Source organism: Boleophthalmus pectinirostris, unplaced genomic scaffold (assembly GCF_026225935.1).
Source record: "Boleophthalmus pectinirostris isolate CB_2022bp ecotype Guang Dong unplaced genomic scaffold, ASM2622593v1 HiC_scaffold_5, whole genome shotgun sequence".
NCBI classification, from domain to species: Eukaryota; Metazoa; Chordata; class Actinopteri; order Gobiiformes; family Gobiidae; genus Boleophthalmus; species Boleophthalmus pectinirostris.
In genome coordinates, this window is record NW_026571404.1 from 1452190 (window position 1) to 1474289 (window position 22100).

Genomic DNA, 22100 nt, shown 5'->3' on the forward strand with positions numbered 1-22100 from the left:
TCTAAACCAGGACTAAACCAGGACTAAACCAGGACTAAACCAGGTCTAAACCAGGACTAAACCAGGACTAAACCAGGTCTAAACCAGGACTAATCCAGAACTAAACCACGACTATCCAAGGACTAAACCAGGTCTAAACCAGAACTATACCAGGTCTAAACCAGGACTAAATCAGAACTAAACCACAACTATCCAAGGACTATCCAAGGACTAAACCAGGTCTAAACCAGAACTAAACCAGGTCTAAACCACGACTATCCAAGGACTAAACCAGAACTAAACCAGGTCTAAACCAGGACTAAATCATGTCTAAACCAGGACTATCCAAGGACTAAACCAGAACTAAACCAGGACTAAACCAGGACTAAACCTCATAAATCCCTTTAACAACAGACATTCCTCCTGTGAGCGGCGTCGCCTCCTCACAGATCTGACCTGGAACTTGGTCTGGTTTGGTCTCCGTGGAGATAAAAAGCTTTTAATACTGTGGAACATTCCAGACAAAGCAAGAACATCTCCATGGAGAAGTGTCTGACGGAGCCTCCTCCAGAAAAGTTCCAGAGTGCAGCTTTAAACCCAGATGCAGAGAGAAGAGCCAATGAGAGCAGAGAGAGAGAACAGGAGGCGGGGCTAAAGTTTAAAATATTTAATTTGTTTTAAAATACTCGTTTACAAAATAAACGCATTCGTCTCTAACAGTCCGAACAGGAAGTGACACGTTACAGCAGGGGTCAGAGGTCAGAGGGTACAATCTGTGACCTGTGGGTTCAGCGCGCGGTGCATGCTGGGAAACACGGCGCCGGACCGCGTTTCCCACAATGCACCGGCCCTGTCCAATCCTGTGTCGATACATTAGTGATTCAGGCTGTGATCGGTGCTAAATACATCCACGAATAATCCACCAATCGGGCGGCTCGTCCGGAGGGGAGCGGCCAATCAGGCGGCTCGTCCGGAGGGGAGCGGCCAATCAGGCGGCTCGGTGGTGAAAAGTGCAGTGTTGTTGGTTAAAAACACGACAGACAGACAGAAGTACGGAGGCCTGACGAAGCCAAAACGAAGAGTGAGTGAAGAGTCAGTGCCGCGTCTGCGATTCTACGGAACAGACTCGATACCGATACCGATACCACTATGAGATTAAAACCCTCTTTCTTTAAACAGTTTGTTCTGTTCACTACGGAAGCCGAGAGGGGCCACAACAAACGCAAACGCCGCAACAAATACAAATGCGACAACACAACAAAAAGCCACAACAAACCAAAAAAAAGCCACAACGGAAATGACCGCGGGACTCTATTTTAATGCAAACGCCACAACACAAACGGAAATGCCACAACACATTAAAATGCCACAACAGAAGTGACCGCGGGACTCTATTTTCCGACGGACCGATCAAGCGGCAAGTGAAGAACAACTACAACGTGAAACAATGAAATCTGATCGGTCCGTCGGAAAATCTAGTCCCGCAGTCACTTCCATTGTGGCTTTTTAACGTGTTGTGGCTTTTTAACGTGTTGTGGCTTTTTAACATGTTGTGGCTTTTTAACATGTTGCGGCTTTTTAACATGTTGCGGCGTTTTTCGATGTGTTGTGGCTTTTTAACGTGTTGCGGCTTTTTCATTTGTGGCTTTTTTAAATGTGTTACGGCTTTTTAACGTATTGAGGCTTTTTTAACGTGCTGCGGCTTTTTAACGTGTTGCGGCTTTGTTAACGTGTTGCGGCTATGTTAACGTGTTGCGGCTTTGTTAACGTGTTGCGGCTTTGTTAACGTGTTGCGGCTTTGTTAACGTGTTGCGGCTTTTTAACGTGTTGCAGCTTTTTAATGTGTTGTGGCATTTGTATTTGTTGCGGCGTTTGCATTAAAATAGAGTCCCGCGGTCATTTCCGTTGTGGCTTTCCTTTTTGTTTTGTTGTGGCTTTTTGTTGTGTTGTGGCTTTTGTGTTTGTTGCGGTGTTTGCGTTTGTTGTGGCCCCTCTCGGCTTCCGTAGGTTCATGCGTCACAAAAGCGTCAGATGTTTGGAAACAGATCTGCATGTTTCGACTTCCTCTTATTCCAGACTTTGGGAAAACACCTCATCTACAACGAGTCTAAAACATCGAGACGCGGCGGATCCTGGTGAAAGGATCTCTGACCAAATTTGGGAAAACTGAGAAAATGTCCCGGTTTTCTTCCGTCGAGACAACGCTCTATTTTCTCTTTTACTTTTTATAAATCGTTTAGTAATTTGTGTAATTTAATTTTAAAAATGCGATTAGAGTCTCGTCCATCGTGGAAAGTTCCAGATTCAGGTTGTGGATCGAGAGTCGGGATCGCGGCTCCGTCAGGCCTCTGCAGAAACATTCAAATCGAAAACAGTCAAAAGTAAAAGTAGCGTTCATAAACACGTCTCATTAAAAGTCTAAAATTAAACTAAACTCAGGTTACATTAAATTAAAACTTTAAAAAACGCTTCAAAAACTAAAAGAAAAGTTTAAATCATGAAATTTAAATTTAAATCCTGTGAGATCATTTCCTGTTTGAGACTCAGGGGCGGGGCTAAAGTTTGAGTGACAGGAGAGGGGGCGGGGCTTGTGTGATTGACGGGGGAGAGGGTGGGGCTTAGGAGGGCGGGGGGTCTGTGTGAGTGACAGGAGACGGGGCGGGGCTTATGAGGGCGGGGCCTGTGTGAGTGACAGGATAGGGGGCGGGGCTTGTTCAGCAGCACAGTGGCAGAGTGGTTAGCCCTCGCACTCACACCAGAGGGTCTCTGGTTCGAGTCCTGGGTCAGAAAATTTAAACATTCAGGTTCATCGTGCAGCAGAGTGCCTTGCTCGTGGGGTCGGGGGTTCTAGTCCAGAGAGTGTGTTGCCCGTGGGCTCGGGGTCAGGGGTTCAGTCTAGAGCGTGCCTTGCTCCTGGGCCTGGGGGGTTGGGGGTCCTAGTCCAGAGCGTGCTTTGCTCGTCGGCATGGGGTCTGTGGGTCAGTGGGGTTGAGGGTTCTAGTCCAGCAGAGTGCCTTGCTCCTGGGCGCGGGTCAGTGGGTTGGTGGTTCTAGTCCAGCAGAGTGCCTTGCTCCTGGGCGCGGGTCAGTGGGGTTGGGGGTTCTAGTCCAGCAGAGTGCCTTGCTCCTGGGCGCGGGTCAGTGGGGTTGGGGGTTCTAGTCCAGCAGAGTGCCTTGCTCCTGGGCGCGGGTCAGTGGGTCAGTGGGGTTGGGGGTTCTAGTCCAGCAGAGTGCCTTGCTCCTGAGTGCGGGTCAGTGGGTTGTGGGTTCAGTCGAGCAGAGTGCCTTGCTCCTGGGCGCGGGTCAGGCTGTCTTTGCGGTGCAGGTGGTGGACGCCCATGCGCTTGGGGCTCTTCGGGGGGCGCTGTGGAGCGGGGGCCGGGTGCTGCGAGCTGATTGGCTGAGCGGGGTCCAGGAGGCGGGGACAGATGATTGGCAGGTCCACGGGAAGGACGTCCCTCTCCTCCTCGTCGTCGTCATGGAGACACTTCCTGTCGGCCATTTCGGGGTCGCCCAACATCAGCGACGAGTCCAAGAGCGAACCGGGACTAGACCAGGACCAAAACAAGACCACAAACCGGGTTAAGACCGGGACTAGACCAGGACCAAAACAAGACCACAGACCGGGTTAAGACCGGGACTAGACCAGGACCAAAACAAGACCACAAACCGGGTTAAGACCGGGACTAGACCAGGACCAAAACAAGACCACAGACCGGGTTAAGACCGGGACTAGACCAGGACCAAAACAAGACCACAGACCGGGTTAAGACCGGGACTAGACCAGGACCAAAACAAGACCACAGACCGGGTTAGGACCGGGACTAGACCAGGACCAAAACAAGACCACAGACCGGGTTAAGACCGGGACTAGACCAGGACCAAAGCAAGACCACAGACCGGGTTAAGACCGGGACTACACCAGGACCAAAACAAGACCACAGACCGGGTTAAGACCGGGACTAGACTAGGACCAAAACAAGACCACAGACCGGGTCAAGACCGGGACTAGACCAGGACCAAAACAAGACCACAGACCGGGTTAAGACCGGGACTAGACCAGGACCAAAACAAGACCACAGACCGGGTTAAGACCGGGACTAGACCAGGTTTAGTCTTCCATGTGGTCCTGGTTCTGGTCTGGTCTCTCTTTGATCCTCCTGTAGACCAGTTAGGATCCTGGCGTAGACCTGCTCGGGGCCTGTAGTCTGGTTGAGATCCGGCTGGGACTCACCTGGGGGGGTTGGGGTCTTTCAGGAGGAGCAGGTCTTCGCTGGGTCTCGGTCTGGTCTCCGGGTCCGTGTCCGTGTCCAGACTGGACCCTCGGCTCGGAGTCCAGCTCTGATTGGACGAGACCTCCTCTCCGTCAGAGTAAGCCCCGCCCCGGCGCTGCAGCTCGCGCACCGATTGGCTGCTGAAGGCCGTGCGGTGCAGCGCGTCCGACGGCGCCATTTTGTCCACGAACATTCTCTGCCACGAGTTGAGCAGGTCCTCCTCCGAACTGCCGGAGCTCGGGCCGCCGCTCAGAGCCTCAACGACACAAACGCCGCCGTCAGTCACATGATTATTATAAATAATACATAAAACTGTAATAAAACACAAATATATAACACTAGGCCCCAGGTACTACAGTCCTTGAGTACTGTAGTACCTGGGGGGGTGTACTGTAGTTAGTACTAGTACTTGAGTACTGCAGTACTGTAGTACCTGTGGGGGGCTGCTGAAGGGGCTGCTCTGGCTGGACAGCGGCTCGCTCATGGCCTCTCTCTGATTGGCTGAGGCGCGGTGTGAGGCGGCGGAGGGGGCGGGGCTCTCCACCAGGCTGAGCGAGATGGCCTGGCGCGTGGCGTACGTGCAGTTGGGGAGGGGGCTGTTCTTGGGGATTTTCACGCGGTCGTCCGACGAGAACTCGATGACCTTTCGGCCCGGGTAGAGGGCGTGAGGGGGTGGGGCCTGCAGCGGGGGGGGCGGGGCCGGGTACGGGTTCAGTTTGGACACGGAGACGTCTTCGAGGGACTCGGCGAGGGGGCGGGGCGAGCCGTTCTGCCGCCCGCTCAGGCTGCGGAGAGAGAGAGACAAAGTTTACTCCAGATGCCCTCCTGGACGCCGTGGGGGGCAGGGCGGATGGACTCACGGGGGGGACCCGGCCGCCGCGTGATTGGCTCCGTTGGGCTGCGCGTCCGACGACGTCATGTCCACGTGCACAAAGACGTCCTCTGCGACTGGCCGGCTGCTGCGCGAGTGGGCGGAGTTTAGCAGCAGCGGCTCCGGTTTCTCCAGGACTCTGGCGATGACCGAGGTCGGGACCACGTCCGCCGGCGTCAGGCTCAACGAGTCTGGGTCCTGCACCAGACACGGGGATAGACCTGGGTTAGACCTGGTTCTGGTCCTGGTTTTAGTCCTGGTCCTGGTTTAGTCCTGGTCCTGGTCGTGGTCCTGGTCGTGGTCCTGGTTCTGGTTCAGTCCTGGTCGTGGTCGTGGTCCTGGTTCAGTCCTGGTCGTGGTCCTGGTCCTGGTCGTGGTCCTGGTTCTGGTTCAGTCCTGGTCGTGGTCGTGGTCCTGGTCTTGGTCCTGGTTCTGGTTCAGTCCTGGTCGTGGTCGTGGTCGTGGTCGTGGTCCTGGTCTTGGTCCTGGTTCAGTCCTGGTCGTGGTCATGGTCCTGGTCTCGGTCCTGGTCCAGACCTTGTCCGGGGCGCTGTGTTCTGGGAGTGAGTTCTTCATGTGTTTGTGGAGCATGTCCTGGAGCTCAGTGGGGAGCTGCAACAACAACAACAACACCACACATGAGAGAGAGTGTGTGTTGTGTGTTTGTGTGTATATGTGTGTGTGTGTTGTGTTGTGTGTGTTGTGTTGTGTGTGTGTGTGTATGTGTGTGTGTTGTGTTTGTGTGTATATTTGTGTGTATCATATTTACATCTGCAAACTTGTGGTTCCTGAAGTGGCTTTTGTTGCACTTGAGCAGCTGCACGGCCAGATTACAATCCTGACGATAACGCTCCTGAACACACAACACACACACACACAACACACATACACATACACCACACACACACACACAACACAACAACACACACAACACATACAACACACATACACACACACACACACACACACACACAGAAACACAAACATCATAAATTAAAAACACTTTATAAAAGTATACACAGTATAAAAGAGCATTTGAACTATTACAGTCCTGACAGTACAGCCAAACCAGACCCCTGCTGCACCTGCCGCCCCCTGCCACCCACTGTTGCACCTGTCGCCCCCTCAGGGACTGAGGCAGAGTGTGAGTGCAACTACTAGAGTGTGCAGGAGTTCGGTTCATGTGTTATGAGCAAAAACACGTTTATAACACATTTATAACACATTTATAACGGTCAAACTCATGTTCAGCTCTTCAGTCGGCCACTAGTTCGTGCGGGTGTTCTAGACGTGTTCTAAACGTGTTCTAGATGTGTTCTAGACCTGTTCTAGACCTGTTCTTGTTCAGGTCAGACTCACGTTGAGTTCCTCGAGTCGGTCGATGGTTCCTTTGGCGTCCAGCAGTTTGTTGGTGAGCTCCACCAGCTCCTGGTCCATCGTCTTTTTGTCCCGCTCCACCTTCCTCAGCTGTGACATCATCAGGGGGCCAGTGACATCATCAGGGGGCCGGTGACATCATCAGGGGGCCGGTGACATCATCAGGGGGCCGGTGACATCATCAGGGGGCCGGTGACATCATCAGGGGGCCAGTGACATCATCAGGGGGCCAGTGACATCATCAGGGGGCCGGTGACATCATCAGAGGGTCAGTGACATCATCAGAGGGTCAGTGACATCATCAGAGGGTCAGTGACATCATGAGCGGCGGGACAGAGAGAGGAACATCGTTAGGAGACAGTTTTAACACTTTAACATGTTTGTTTGAGCGTCGCCACAGCGTCTACAGCCTGAACCATGTGACCGCTCAGTCACATGACGCCAACACAGCCACTCAAGCTAACAGCAGGAGCTAAAGCTAACAGCAGAGCTAACAGCCGCTAATGCTAACAGCCGCTAAAGCGCTAAAGGGTCTTATCAGCGCTTCATCTGAACACCAAGTCTCATCTGGTCTCATCTGGTCTCATCTGGTCTCATCTGGTCTCATCTGGTCTCATCTGGTCTCATCTGGTCTCATCTGGTCTCATCTGGTCTCATCTGATCGGACTCGTACGCGACGCAGCGATACAAACAGAATCGTGCGCTCGTTTCCGTGACGATCGGCTGGTTCACGTCTGGTCGGACCCGCCCCCCTCCTCTGATTGGTCGGCCTCTGTAAAACTCTGGGTGATTGACAGCTGGATCTAACCAATCACAGGGAAGTTCCAGAAAAAACACACGACTTTATCCATTTGTGTAAAAAAACGTCTGAATCAAGAACAAAATTAAACCGAGATCTGCTCCAGTGAACAAGAGAGATTATTCCACTCCCACGAGAAACGAGACACGAAAAAACAAAAACGAGAAACAGAAAAACAAAAACGAGAAACGAGGCACCAGAAACGAGAGACGAGAAAACTGAAGACGCTTTAGGCCACAAAAAAAAAAGTAATCTCATTAACACTTTTCTACAGGAAGGAGGTCTGAAACAGGACTAAACCAGGACTAAACCAGGACTAAACCAGGACTAAACCAGGACTAAACCAGGACCTGGTGTTCAGATGACTGTAATAATGGTTCTAAAATGAGCAGGGTATGGAGGGGCAGGGTTAAATGTGAGCACGGGCGGGGTTATGTATAAGGGGGCAGGGTTATGTGTGAGGGGGCAGGGTTATGTGTGAGGGGGCGGGGTTATGTGTGAGTGACACCGACAGCGTGGACCCAGGTCTGACTGACGGCCGCCTGAGAAGGTCCAGCAGCAAAACAGAAGAAAACAAAAACTCAACAGGGACTAAACCAGGACTAAACCAGGTCTAAACCAGGACTAAACCAGGACTGAACCAGGACTGAACCAGAACTAAACCAGGACCCAGTGTTTCCACGTCTCAGCCCTCAGCGTCCGTGTGTTTGGTTCTCACCAGCGCGTGAAGTTTCTCCTCCAGATCCTGATTGGTTCTCTGAGACGCCGTGTAACTGTTCTGCAGCCTGAGGAGACAAGGACACAAGGAGAGAAGGAGAGAGGAGAGGAGGGGACAAGGAGAGACAAGGAGATGAGGAGACGAGGACACATGGAGAGAAGGGACGAGGAGATGAGAAGAGAGGAGACAAGGAGAGGAGACAAGGAGAGAGGAGATGAGGAGACAAGGAGAGAGGAGATGAGGAGATGCGGGGATGAGGAGAGAGGAGACGAGGAGAGAGGGGACAAGGAGATGAGGAGACAAGGAGAGAGGAGACGAGGAGAGAGGAGACGAGGAGATGGGGAGAGAGGAGAGGAGACAAGGAGAGAGGAGAGGAGGAGACGAGGACACAAGGAGGAGAGAGGGGATGAGGAGATGAGGAGATGAGGAGAGAGGGGACGAGGAGATGCGGGGATGAGGAGAGAGGAGACGAGGAGAGAGGGGACAAGGAGATGAGGAGAGAGGGGACGAGGAGATGAGGAGACAAGGAGAGAGGAGACGAGGAGAGAGGGGACAAGGAGATGAGGAGAGAGGGGACGAGGAGATGAGGAGACAAGGAGAGAGGAGATGAGGAGAGAGGGGACAAGGAGATGGGGAGAGAGGAGAGGAGACAAGGAGAGAGGAGAGGAGGAGAGAGACGAGGACACAAGGAGGAGAGAGGGGATGAGGAGATGCGGGGACGAGGAGATGAGAAGAGAGGAGACAAGGAGAGGAGACAAGGAGAGAGGAGATGAGGAGAGAGGGGACGAGGAGATGAGGAGAGAGGAGACAAAGAGAGTGGAGACGAGGAGATGCGGGGATGAGGAGAGAGGAGACGAGAAGAGAGGGAACAAGGAGATGAGGAGAGAGGAGAGGGGACAAGGAGAGAGGAGAGGAGGAGACGAGGACACAAGGAGGAGAGAGGGGATGAGAAGAGAGGGGACGAGGACACAAGGAGAGAGGGGACGAGGAGATGCGGGGACGAGGAGAGGAGATGAGGAGACGAGGAGAGGAGATGAGGAGACAAGAAGAGAGGAGACAAAGAGAGAGGGGACGAGGAGACGAGGAGAGAGGGGACAAGGAGATGAGAAGAGAGGGGACGAGGAGAGCGGAGACGAGGGGATGAGAAGAAAGGAAATGAGGAGAGGAGGAGACAAGGAGATGAAGGGACGAGGACACAAGGAGAGAGGGGATGAGGAGATGAGAAGAGAGGGGACGAGGACACAAGGAGAGAGGGGACAAGGAGACGAGGAGAGAGGAGACAAAGAGAGGGGACAAGGAGATGCGGGGACGAGGAGAGAGGGGACAAGGAGAGGAAATGAGGAGACAAGGAGAGAGGGGGAGAGGAGACGAGGAGAGGAGAGAGGAGAGGAGACAAGGAGAGAGGAGAGGAGGAGACAAGGAGATGAAGGGATGAGGAGACGAGGACACAAGGAGAGAGGGGACAAGGAGATGAGGAGAGAGGGGACGAGGAGAGAGGAGATGAGGAGAGAGGAGATGAGGAGAAAGGAAATGAGGAGACAAAAGTTAGATGAGTTCTTTTAGTGTCCAGGACTCTGCTGTGTCACTCTGCACACAGACGAACGTGACCAGTGAAATGTTCTAAAATCTAACAAACATTAAAGGTGCAGGTCACACTGAACTTCCTCCTCCACCAAAGCGACGACGCCAGACGCCGCGGGACGCCGCGGGACGCCGCGCTCACGCCCACCGACAAATCCTCCCCTACGATCATGATGCGATTTCTGTCTGAACTTAAGTCTGAGTCTGGAGGTTCATTTGTTCTCTTCAGTTTTGTGATGTTCTGCAGGAGGAACCTCAGGAACCTTCATGATCTAAACTCCTTCAGCGTGTCCTGTGTCTGGAGCAGGTCTCACCTCCTGAACTTGTCCCTCATCTTGTCCAGGTCGTCTCGGGTGCGGTTAAGCTCCGCCTCCATGTAGTGTCTGCAGGAGTCCAGCTCCGCCCCCAGAGCCTCTGTCCTCTGATTGGACAAAGAGAGACGCCGCCGCAGCTCCTCGTTCTGCGCCTCCAGCATCCTGAAAACAAACAAACAAACAAACAAATAAACTAAACTGCTCCACTGAAGAACAGAGTAAACAGAACGTGTACTGACCTGACCCGCTCCGACTCCGACACCGGCTCCTGAAACACACACAACACCGTCAAGAACCGAACCCACAACCTCCTGGAGACCAAACCCACTCTGCCACAGACCAGGAAATCAAACCCACAACCTCCACGGACAAACCCACTCTGCCACACAAAAGGACTCAAACCCACAACCTCCTGGAGACCAAACCCACTCAGCCACAGACCAGGAATCAAACCCACAACCTCCTGAAGACCAAACCCACTCTGCCACAGACCAGGAATCAAACCCACAACCTCCACGAGACCAAACCCACTCAGCCACAGACCAGGAATCAAACCCACAACCTCCTGAAGACCAAACCCACTCTGCCACAGACCAGGAATCAAACCCACAACCTCCTGAAGACCAAACCCACTCTGCCACAGACAAGGAATCAAACCCACAACCTCCACGAGACCAAACCCACTCTGCCACACAAAAGGACTCAAACCCACAACCTCCTGGAGACCAAACCCACTCTGCCACAGACCAGGAATCAAACCCACAACCTCCACGAGACCAAACCCACTCTGCCACAGACAAGGAATCAAACCCACAACCTCCACGAGACCAAACCCACTCTGCCACACAAAAGGACTCAAACCCACAACCTCCTGGAGACCAAACCCACTCTGCCACAGACCAGGAATCAAACCCACAACCTCCACGAGACCAAACCCACTCTGCCACACAAAAGGACTCAAACCCACAACCTCCTGGAGACCAAACCCACTCTGCCACAGACCAGGAATCAAACCCACAACCTCCACGAGCCCAAACCCACTCAGCCACAGACCAGGAATCAAACCCACAACCTCCTGAAGACCAAACCCACTCTGCCACAGACCAGGAATAAAACCCACAACCTCCTGAAGACCAAACCCACTCTGCCACAGACCAGGAATCAAACCCACAACCTCCTGAAGACCAAACCCACTCTGCCATAGACCAGGAATCAAACCCACAACCTCCTGAAGACCAAACCCACTCTGCCATTGACCAGGAATCAAACCCACAACCTCCTGAAGACCAAACCCACTCTGCCACAGACCAGGAATCAAACCCACAACCTCCTGGTGAGAGGGACGAGCACAGGACACACGGGGGAGGACTAAAGACCCGCCCAAAACCAGGACCAGACCAGGACCTGGGTCCAGACCGAGTCCAAGTCCAAATCAAGATGTGGGTGGAGTTTGAGGATGAAGCAGAGCGATGGACACGGGAAGTTCACAGACGCCATTTTAGGACTCCTCTGTCCCTCACCTCGCGTCCTAGCTCCTTCCTCATCTCCTCTCCTCACCATGCATCCTAGCTCCTCGTCTCCTTTCCTCACCTTGTGTCCTAGCTCCTTCCTAGTCTCTTCTCCACTCACCCTATGTCTTTCCTCGTTTCCTTACCGCTCATCTCCTCACCATCCTAGTTCCTCGTATTCTCTCGTTTCCTCTCCTCACTGTGCATCCTAGCTCCTTGTCTCCTCTCCTCACAGATCTTCCTAGCTCCTGCCTCCTTTTCTCCTCCTTCCTCGTCTCCTCTCCTCACCGTGCGTCCTAGCTCCTTCCTTGTCTCCTTCCTCGTTTCCTTCCTCGCGTCCTTCCTCGTGTCCTCTCCTCGCCTACTCAGTGAGGCGACGCGTTCGTCCCACCTCTGGCGCCGCTCGTGGTCTCGTGGCGTTTCGTGCTGACGGCGGCGGTCACGGGGTTTCGGGGGCGGGGCTCGCTTCCGGCCGAGCGACTGCAGGTGGGCGGGGCTTAGCACGCGACACGTGACGTCGTCCAGGAAGTGAGAGAAGCGAAGTTTATCGTAAACCAGCTGCTCCAGGGGGCGCTACAACCACCGCAACACCAATGCACCAGGTCACAGGTCACGCACCAGGTCAGAGCACCAGGTCACGCAGCACAAAAGACCAGAGTTTTATTTTAATTTTGTTTATTAAATCATCTGGGATTTTTTATTTGAAACATGATGATGATTTTGGTGAAAGAATCTGAGACTTTAAAGACGAACAACAAAAAACAACGAAACTGAACGCAGGCAAACGGGGGGCGGGGCAAACGGGGGGAGGGGGGGGGCAACCGAGGGGCGGGCAAAGGTGAGTTTAAGGCTCATCTCTGCGGAGGCGGCGGGCCGGGGAGGCGGGGACAGAGGGGGCGGGGTCATGCGACGCTTGGGGACACGCGAGCTTCAGAAACGCAGTGGAACATTCTCTTAGAACCTTTAGAACGTGAACAGAGGAGGAAGAGGAGGAGGAGTGTGGGTGTGACTCCAGGGCAGGACTCCGGGGGGGCGCATGCGTCACCTTCGGCTCCCCAGAGCGAGAAAACGAGCCGCGCCGCGATTGGTCGAGGGGCTCGGCCGACCGCGCCCTCCTGATGACCTCGCAGTCTCGCCGCGCTCCCATTGGACGCTTGAGTATTCCTCTCGGCGACAGCGTCTGACTGGCCCGTCCGCTTCGAGGGGCGGGGCTACGCTCGAACGCGTCGCTGCTGACATCACTGATGATGTCATCGCTGTCGGAGAACTGAGGGAGCGAGAAGACAAGGACACAAGGAGACGAGGAAGGAACCAAAGAGAGGAGGAAACTAAACACTGGTGATTTTCAAAATTAAAGACGAAAAACAACAAATGCAGCGTCCTCCAGATCAAACAAACAAACAAACAAACATTCACACGTCAACATACACACAGACACATTCACACGTCAACATTCACACGTCAACATTCACACAGACACATTCACACGTCAACATTCACACGTCAACATTCACACGTCAACATTCACACGTCAACATTCACACAGACACATTCACACGTCAACATTCACACGTCAACATTCACACGTCAACATTCACACAGACACATTCACACGTCAACATTCACACAGACACATTCACACGTCAACATTCACACGTCAACATTCACACGTCAACAGTCACACAGACACATTCACACGTCAACAGTCACACAGACACATTCATACATTCACACAGACAGAACGAGCCTCAGACCTCCTCAAACCCAATACCAGGACTAAGACCGAAACCAACCCAGGACAAGGACCAGAACCAGGACAAGGACCAGGACCAAGACCAAGACCAGGACCAGGACCAGGACCAAGACAAGGACCAGGACAAGGACCAGGACAAGGACCAGGATCAAGACCACGACTAAACCAAGATCAAACCAGGACCAAGACTAAACCAGGACCAAGACCAAGATCAAGACCAGGATCAAGATCAACATCAGGACCAAACAAAGACCAAACTGGGTCTTGAAGTGCATCAGGGGGCGGGGCTTGTTACCTGTGGGACATCAGGGGGCGGGGCTTGTTACCTGTGGGACATCAGGGGGCGGGGCTTGTTACCTGTGGGACATCAGGGGGCGGGGCGACGGGCTGGTGGTGGGCGGGGCGTGTCTCTCGGTGTTGGGGCGGGGCTTTGCGGTACGGCTTCCTCGCCGCCGCACTCATCTCCTAGCTCCTCGTCTCCTTCCTCCTCGTCTCCTCTGTCCTCGGCTCCTTAATCCTGAGAGAGAAAAAACATTTAACGAAAAAAATAAAAAACAAGACTAAACCAGGACTAAACCAGGACTAAACCAGGACTAAACCAGGTCTAAACCAGGTCTAAACCAGGACTAGAGCACAGTGGGACCAGGGCTCGCTCGATGCCCACCTCGGGGCTCTGTTCTGGGGGAGGGACTGAGGGGACACTGGGTCAATACTTCCACATGGACTACAGCAGAACTAAACCAGGACTAAACCAGGTCAGGGTCTAAACCAGGACTACACCAGAATTAAACCAGGTCTAAACCAGAACTAAAACCAGGACTAAACCAGGTCAGGGTCTAAACCAGGACTAAACCAGGACTAAACCAGGACTAAACCAGGACTAAAACCAGGACTAAACCAGGACTAAAACCAGGACTAAAACCAGGACTAAACCAGGACTAAACCAGGACTAAAACCAGGACTAAAACCAGGACTAAAACCAGGACTAAACCAGGACTAAAACCAGGACTAAAACCAGGACTAAAACCAGAACTAAAACCAGGACTAAACCAGGTCAGGGTCTAAACCAGGACTAAACCAGGACTAAACCAGGACTAAACCAGGACTAAAACCAGGACTAAACCAGGACTAAGGACTAAACCAGGACTAAACCAGGACTAAAACCAGGACTAAAACCAGGACTAAAACCAGGACTAAACCAGGACTAAACCAGGTCTAAACCAGGTCAGGGTTTAAATCAGAACTGAACCAGGTAAAGTTTAAACTCACGTTTCATGAACAAAAACAGAATCCAGACCCTGGTCCTAATCTAGTCCACTTTCAGTCCCGGCTGAGTTCTGGGTCAGTCTGTGTTTAGTCCTGGTTGAGTTCTGGGTCGGTCTGTGTTTAGTCCTGGTTGAGTTCTGGGTTGGTCCTGGGGCTGAGAGCATTGATTGATTCAGGAAGTGGAGCATCGACAGTGTTAGGACCAAAACCAGGACTAAACCAGGTCTAAAACCAGGACTAAACCAGGTCTAAACCAGGTCTAAACCAGGTCTAAAACAGGACTAAACCAGGACTAAACCCGGATTAAACCAGGTCTAAACCAGGACTAAACCAGGTCTAAACCAGGTCTAAACCAGGTCTAAAACCAGGACTAAACCAGGACTAAACCAGGACTAAACCAGGACTAAAACCAGGTCTAAACCAGGTCTAAACCAGGTCTAAAACCAGGTCTAAACCAGGTCTAAACCAGGACTAAACCAGGACTAAACCAGGTCTAAACCAGGACTAAACCAGGTCTAAAACCAGGTCTAAACCAGGTCTAAACCAGGACTAAACCAGGTCTAAACCAGGTCTAAACCAGGACTAAAGCAGGACTAAAGCAGGACTAAACCAGGTCTAAACCAGGACTAAACCAGGACTAAACCAGGTCTAAACCAGGTCTAAACCAGGTCTAAACCAGGACTAAACCAGGACTAAACCAGGACTAAACCAGGTCTAAACCAGGACTAAACCAGGTCTAAACCAGGACATTTGATATTTTCTCTGTTTTGATGATTTAAATGTTTGTGTTTCAGATGAACTTTGCACAAGACGTGATTTAACAAAGACTTTTTGTGTCTCACACGATTTACACTTTATTTTTATTGAACCGTATCGAATCGATTTGAAATATATCGAATCAACAACTTCTGAACGATCCAAGAACAGAGGGTCAGAAGAGGAGGAGAGGGTCAGAGGGTCAGGGTCAGAAGAGGAGAGGGTCAGAGGAGGAGAGGGTCAGAGGAGGAGAGGGTCAGAGGAGGAGAGGGTCAGAAGAGGAGAGGGTCAGAAGAGGAGAGGGTCAGAGGAGAAGGAGAGGGTCAGAGGAGGAGAGGGTCAGAGGAGGAGGGTCAGAGGAGGAGAGGGTCAGAAGAGGAGAGGGTCAGAAGAGGAGAGGGTCAGAGGAGAAGGAGAGGGTCAGAGGAGGAGAGGGTCAGAGGAGGAGAGGGTCAGAGGGTCAGGGTCAGAAGAGGAGAGGGTCAGAAGAGGAGAGGGTCAGAGGAGGAGAGGGTCAGAGGAGGAGAGGGTCAGAGGAGGAGAGGGTCAGAGGGTCAGGGTCAGAAGAGGAGAGGGTCAGAGGAGAAGGAGAGGGTCAGAGGGTCAGGGTCAGAAGAGGAGAGGGTCAGAGGAGGAGAGGGTCAGAGGAGAAGGAGAGGGTCAGAGGAGGAGAGGGTCAGAGGAGAAGGAGAGGGTCAGAGGAGGAGAGGGTCAGAGGAGGAGAGGGTCAGAGTCGGGTCCAGACTGGATCCGGTCTCTGGTCTGAGACACCTGAGACCAAAGGAAAACCTGAGTCACTGTGAAACAAAACACCAACAGAGACCAGAGCAAGACCAGGACTAAACCAGGACTAAAACAGGTCTAAACCAGGACTAAAACAGGTCTAAACCAGGACTAAAACAGGTCTAAACCAGGACTGAACCAGGACTAAACCAGGACTGAACCGGGTCCAAACCGGGACTAAAACAGGACTAAAACCAGGACTAAAACCAGGTCTAAAACCAGGACTAAACCAGGTCTAAACCAGTAGTAAAAAGCGCTTTGTGTTGCATTTTTATGTGAAAAGTGCTCAATAAATAAAGTTTGATTGATTGATTGATAAAACAAAGGCTAAACCAGGACTAAACAAGAACTCAGACCAGGACCCAGACCTGGGCAAGGATCAGGTCTAAATCTGGACTGAACCAAAACTAAACCAGGATCAAACCACAAGTAAACCAGAACTACACCAGGACCACACAGATCAGAACTAAACCAGGACCAAAACTAAACCCAAGTGGACCAGGTCTAGACATGAAACCAGACCATAACAAACCGGACCAAAGAAGTTCTGAGGACTTAACCAGGACTAAACCAGGACTAAAACAGGACTTAAAGGTTGTATAGAGGATTTTCCAAGGAACGAGAAATCCAGCGACTGTTTGTCCTTTTTCAAATGTTGCGCATGCGTGAAACCACCCCCCTCCCCTACAGCTCCTACGTAGAAACGCCTTCTCCCGCCTCCTCTTTACGCCAGAAACAGGTTTGTTTACAGCCGGTGAGCTGCACATGACTTGTAAACAACTAACTACAGTGTTGGTTAGGCAAGACGGAGAAGTGAGGAGCGGGGGAGGGGGTGCGGACATTTCGTTCGCGGACGAGAAGTGAGGAGCAGGGAGAAGAGCGGAGCAGGGAGAGAGGGAGAGGAGAGAGGAGAGAGGAGAGGGGAGCGGTGCGCAGAGATTCCGTGCCCGGAGAAGTGAGGAGCAGGGGGAAGAGCAGAACGGGCAGCGGGGACAGGAGCAGGAAAGGGGTGCAGAGAAGAGTGCGCGGAGATTCAGTGCGAATGAACTAGCTACAACACACAGCAGCAAGCGGACTCTTTCTTTGCCTTGAAAATTACGTTTTCAGACATAGGATATCGCTTTCATGTCCTGAAAAATGTTTGGCTAGCTCTTGGAAATAAAGTACGTTTTCATAATAAGCAGAAGTTACCTGTCCAGGAGTAATTTGGCGACCAGTGCGTCAGTCTTTAGTCCCTTCGTCTGCTTCAGTTGCGCCATCGCTGGAATGAATCTCCAAGAATCACCTTAGTTTGGCTTCGCTGCTTTTCCCCTTGTCTTCTTCTTTCAGCGACCTCAAAAACGGACTTTCTTTTGCGGCTGAACTGCTCCTGGATTCTTGTCTGCCATTGCAACAAACTTTGTGCTAAACTGCGAGGAAGACATAGGTCAAAAAAAGCCGCTAAGAACTGTTGCGTTGGTGGAGTAAACAGCGTCTGTGCGTCTTGCGTCTGTGGACTGCGTGACAGTCGTACGTAAACCACGTACCGGCGGCGCGCAGGCAGGTCAGTTACGCTAGAAACGTAGGGAGTTTGATTGACAGCCTGTCAGCTAACAGATAACGAGGCAGTGTCGTTATCTATTGGCAAATGTTTAGCTGGCCCCACCACGTCCAGAGTTGATGAATTTTTATTCTCTTTTTTTTGGTCATCATAATTACAAGGCTACTGCACCTCTATAATGCTATCATTGACAACTTGAAACAAAAAAAACAAAAAAAAATCCTCCATACAACCTTTAACCAGGACTAAAACAGGACTGAACCAGGACTAAAACAGGACTGAACCAGGACTAAAACAGGACTAAAACAGGACTGAACCAGGACTAAAGCAGGACTGAACCAGGACTAAAACAGGACTGAACCAGGACTAAAACAGGACTGAACCAGGACTAAAACAGGACTTTAACAAGAGCTAATCCTGGACTTACCCGGGACTAAACTCTACAAAATAAACTTACAACAACCAAAACTACAAGTGCAGCTTTGGCCCTGGTTTAGTCCTGTTTTAGTCCCGGTTCTGTCCCGGTTCTGTCCCGGTTCTGTCCCGGGCTTTAGCCGAGCTCCGCGGTCGCTCACTCACCGAGGCCCGGAGCAGGTGCGGGGAGAGCGGGCAGCGCGGGGACTCGGGGCCCGGGGATGAGCGGGGAGGGGACAGCGGGCCTGGGCGGAGGCTGTGTCCGGGCTGCGGGCTCCTCTGGGCGGCTGCGCTCGGACTCGGAGCCGCGCTCACACAAACTTACGGATCCTCTCAGCGGTCGCCATCTTTACCGCGGGGCATCACGGGTAATCCCCCACAGCCCCCCCTCGCTCTGTCGCACGACGTGATGACGCATGGACACGCGCACAAAATCACGTCCAGTTTTTTTTTTTTTTTTCTGTTTGTTTGTTTATTTAGGTTTACGTCTCAGACTTTATTTACAGATAATTACAGACATACACATTTTATTTCATTTTATTAAAGTTTTTTGTTGGTGGTGTGTTTTTTTTGTTAGTTTTTTTGGTTCAACTTCTAGATTTTATTAAAGTTTTTTTGGTTGTTTATTTGTTTTTTGGTTCACCTTTCAGATTTTATTAAAGTTTAGGGGTTTTGTTTTTTTTTTTTTTTTGTTCAACTTTCAGATTTTATTAAAGTTTTTTTTTTTTTTTTTTTTCAGATTTTGTTAAAGTTTTTTGTTTCATACATTTCATTTATGATTTTAGATTTATAGATTATTTATGTATTTGACTAGAGTCTGTGGTTTTCAGACGTGTGTTTTTGTAAATATTGTAAATATTGTAAATATTGTAAATATTGTAAATATGGATATTATAATGTGTAATGTTTTTAAAAATCCACATAATTTTCAAACACAAAAAACACGAGGAGATCCTGAAGTTCTCCTGAAGTTCTCCTGAGGTTCTCCTGAGGTAGAGCGACCAGATTTTCCAAATAAAAAACTGGGACGTCCCTGGTTTGTGGTGTTTGGTAATAAAATCGTGAATCGAGTGTGAAATTATGTAAAATTGTTGCTCTCGGCTCATTCATGATCAACATGAGTCAGTATCGTCACATTTTCTTTGTGTTTTGTCGTATTTAATCAGATTTTCTGTATTTTACCAAAACAAATGTCAGTTTATGTCTCTATATTGTTGTCAGGCTCAGGTCTGGACCAGGCTCAGGTCTGGACCAGGCTCAGGTCTGGACCAGGCTCAGGTCTGTCCTCCGTCTCTCTGATCTGTGTTTGTCTGAATAAAGACAAAACAGTTTTTTGTGTTAAATGTTTTATTGTTTAAATTTTATTCATATTTACATTAATCACAGAATCATATTTACAACAGAACCACAGACAGAACCTCCCCAGTCTCCATCTGCAGCACGAACCAACACGAGACGACACGTTTGGTCCAAAGGTTCCCAGGACCTGGACCAGAACCAGAACCTGGAGCAAGACTGGACCAGAACTCCACAGGTTTAAAGACTTTTACATTTCGAATTCAGTCACATTTGAGTCTCTGCGTTTCCTGAAATGAACATTTTCATCATTTCAAACTTCTATTTTATTAAACTTTTATTTTTTTTTATACATAAAGTCATTTTTTCTGCTGCAGAAGTTTCTAAACTCGTTTTTTCTTCAGCACAAACTTAAAATCAAAAAAGTTCAGTTTAAAGTTTTTTTAAGTGTAGTGTAGTTCTGTCCCATGGTCCTGGTCCAGTTTTAGTCCTGGTTCAGTCCTGGTTCAGTCCTGGTTTAGTCCTGGTTTAGTCCTGGTTTAGTCCTGGTTTAGTCCTGGTTTAGTCCTGGTCCTGGTCCAGGTTCATTTCTTCTGGTGCCTCTGGAGGGTGGTCTGGACCAGGTCTTTCCACTGGTCGTCTGAGATCTGCTGGGCCCAGGGCGGGACTCCGAGGGACGGGAAGGACAGAGACGCCATGGTCCTCTTCACCAGCTCCACGTGGTCTAGACCCAAACCAGACCACAGTTAGACCGGCTCTAGACCCGGGTCCAGACCAGACTTAGACCGGCTCTAGACCCGAGTCCAGACCAGACTTAGACCGGGTCTAGACCCGGGTCGTGTGCATCTGGAATCATCTCGACGTTTTGATAAATGAAAGTGTCCAGCAGGGGGCGCATGACTCACCTGCGTCCATGGGAATAGAGGCGCGGCTTCTCTGAGCCTCGGCCCAATCACGGTCCTCGTCCTCGGCCTCAGGGGGCGGAGCTTCGGGCAGGTGTAGCCCCATCACCTGGAAACAAAAACACCACAAACACGACTTTTATAATGTTGGACTTTTTACCTCCTACGAGAAAAAAAAACTCAACGGATTTACTCTGAGAGGTTGAGTTTTAGTTACTCAAGTAATTTGAGTAATCTGAGTAACCTCGGTTACACAGATTACCCATATTACTCATATTACTCGAGTTACTCAGATTACTCGAGTTACTATGACTACTCAGATTACTTTGGTTACTCAGATTACTCATTACTAGAGTTACTATGACTACTCAGATTACTCGAGTTACTCAGATTACTCAGATTACTCGAGTTACTCCGATTACTCGGGGTTACTCCGATTACTCGAGGTTACGCCGATTACTCGGGGTTACGCCGATTACTCGGGGTTACGCCGATTACTCGGGGTTACGCCGATTACTCGGGGTTCCTCAGATTACTCGGGGTTACTCAGATTACTCGAGTTACTCCAATTACTCGGGGTTACTCCAATTACTCGGGGTTACTCCAATTACTCGGGGTTACTCCAATTACTCGGGGTTACTCAGATTACTCGAGTTACTCAGATTACTCGAGTTACTCAGATTACAGATTGTTTTGGGGATGAACTTTGACCTCCATCCTCTGCTGCAGCGTGGGCTCTGGCTCCGCCTCCTGCTCCTCGTCCTCGTCGTTGATTGGCTCGTTGCCGGTCGGTTCCTGGTTCAGGGGCTGGTAGTGATAGGCCCCGCCCCCCGCCACGTTGGGCTCCTCCTCCTCCTCGCTCCACGCCGTCGCCGGGGGAAACCGCTCCTCGTCACGAACCTCGTCATCCGAGCTCGGAAAGACGCGCTCCGGCCCCATCCCGCAATCCTCCCAGCGCCCCCTGCTGGAAGAGACAGAGACGAGTTCAGGCCGGGTCTAGACCTGTTTTAGACCTGGTTTAGATCTAATTTAGTCCCGGTTTAGTCCTATCTTAGTCCCGGTTTAGTCCTGGTCTAGTCCTGGTTTAAACCTGGTTTAGATCTAATTTAGTCCCGGTTTAGTCCTAGCTTAGTCCCGGTTTAGTCCCGGTCTAGTCCTGGTTTAGACCTGGTACTTTAAGGTCTGATCTTGGTGTTTAATGCGGTCTAAACCAGGACTAAACCAGGTCTAAACCAGGACTAAACCAGGTCTAAACCAGGTCTAAACCAGGACTAAACCAGGACTAAACCAGGACTAAACCCGGACTAAACCAGGTCTAAACCAGGTCTAAACCAGGACTAAACCCGGACTAAACCCGGACTAAACCAGGTCTAAACCAGGACTAAACCAGGTCTAAACCAGGACTAAACCAGGACTAAACCAGGACTAAACCAGGTCTAAAACTGGACTAAACCAGGACTAAACCAGGTCTAAACCAGGACTAAACCAGGTCTAAACCAGGACTAAACCTGGACTAAACCAGGACTAAACCAGGTCTAAAACCAGGACTAAACCAGGTCTAAACCAGGACTAAACCAGGACTAAACCAGGACTAAACCAGGTCTAAACCAGGTCTGAACCAGGACTAAACCAGGACTAAACCAGGTCTAAACCAGGACTAAACCAGGTCTTGGTCCAGTTCGTTTTGTTTTTGCTCAAACAGCTGGATGCTAATGCTAACAGCTAACCCTGTTTCACGTTTATCCGGGTCTTTGTGTCTCTGAGCCCGCGGGCCGCTCGGGTTCGGTCTCGGGTTCTGGTTCGGTCTCGGGTTCTGGCTCGGTTCGGTTCGGTTCGTGTCTCACCTCGGCTCCTTTTTTACTTTAAATCCGCGGAGTTAGCCTTTAGCTTTAGCCGCCGCTAGCTGCAGCTGTGGACGCGATACTTCCGCCTACGTCACCACGTCCACAGCAACAACACTGCGTAGAAAT

General features: G+C 50.9%; 2 protein-coding genes across 5 annotated transcripts; both read right to left on the reverse strand.

Moving 5' to 3' along the window:
- Positions 1–631: 631 nt before the first annotated feature.
- On the reverse strand, positions 632–18304 carry tjap1 (tight junction associated protein 1 (peripheral)). 2 transcript variants are annotated; one of them, XM_055162665.1, is made up of 12 exons: positions 18098–18304; positions 13531–13690; positions 10152–10180; positions 9913–10074; positions 8018–8084; positions 6483–6590; positions 5893–5976; positions 5661–5735; positions 5113–5321; positions 4686–5037; positions 4213–4508; positions 632–3526 (listed from the first exon to the last, which is right to left on the reverse strand). In XM_055162665.1, exons 2-12 carry the CDS (start codon positions 13633–13635, stop codon positions 3247–3249), a joined length of 1767 nt encoding a protein of 588 aa, XP_055018640.1. In that variant the 5' UTR covers positions 13636–13690; positions 18098–18304; the 3' UTR covers positions 632–3246. The 2 variants fall into 2 exon arrangements, with proteins under 2 accessions (XP_055018640.1, XP_055018641.1); XM_055162666.1 differs by lacking the exons at positions 13531–13690; positions 18098–18304 and adding an exon at positions 13469–13486.
- Positions 18305–19547: 1243 nt separating this feature from the next.
- On the reverse strand, positions 19548–22089 carry mea1 (male-enhanced antigen 1). 3 transcript variants are annotated; one of them, XM_020922574.2, is made up of 4 exons: positions 21975–22089; positions 20842–21094; positions 20134–20239; positions 19548–19952 (listed from the first exon to the last, which is right to left on the reverse strand). In XM_020922574.2, the coding sequence occupies exons 2-4, from the start codon at positions 21067–21069 to the stop codon at positions 19813–19815; spliced, it is 474 nt and encodes a 157-aa protein (XP_020778233.1). In that variant the 5' UTR covers positions 21070–21094; positions 21975–22089; the 3' UTR covers positions 19548–19812. The 3 variants fall into 3 exon arrangements, with proteins under 3 accessions (XP_020778233.1, XP_020778234.1, XP_020778235.1); XM_020922575.2 differs by having other exon boundaries at positions 21858–22067; XM_020922576.2 differs by having other exon boundaries at positions 20842–21091; positions 21975–22057.
- Positions 22090–22100: the final 11 nt, after the last annotated feature.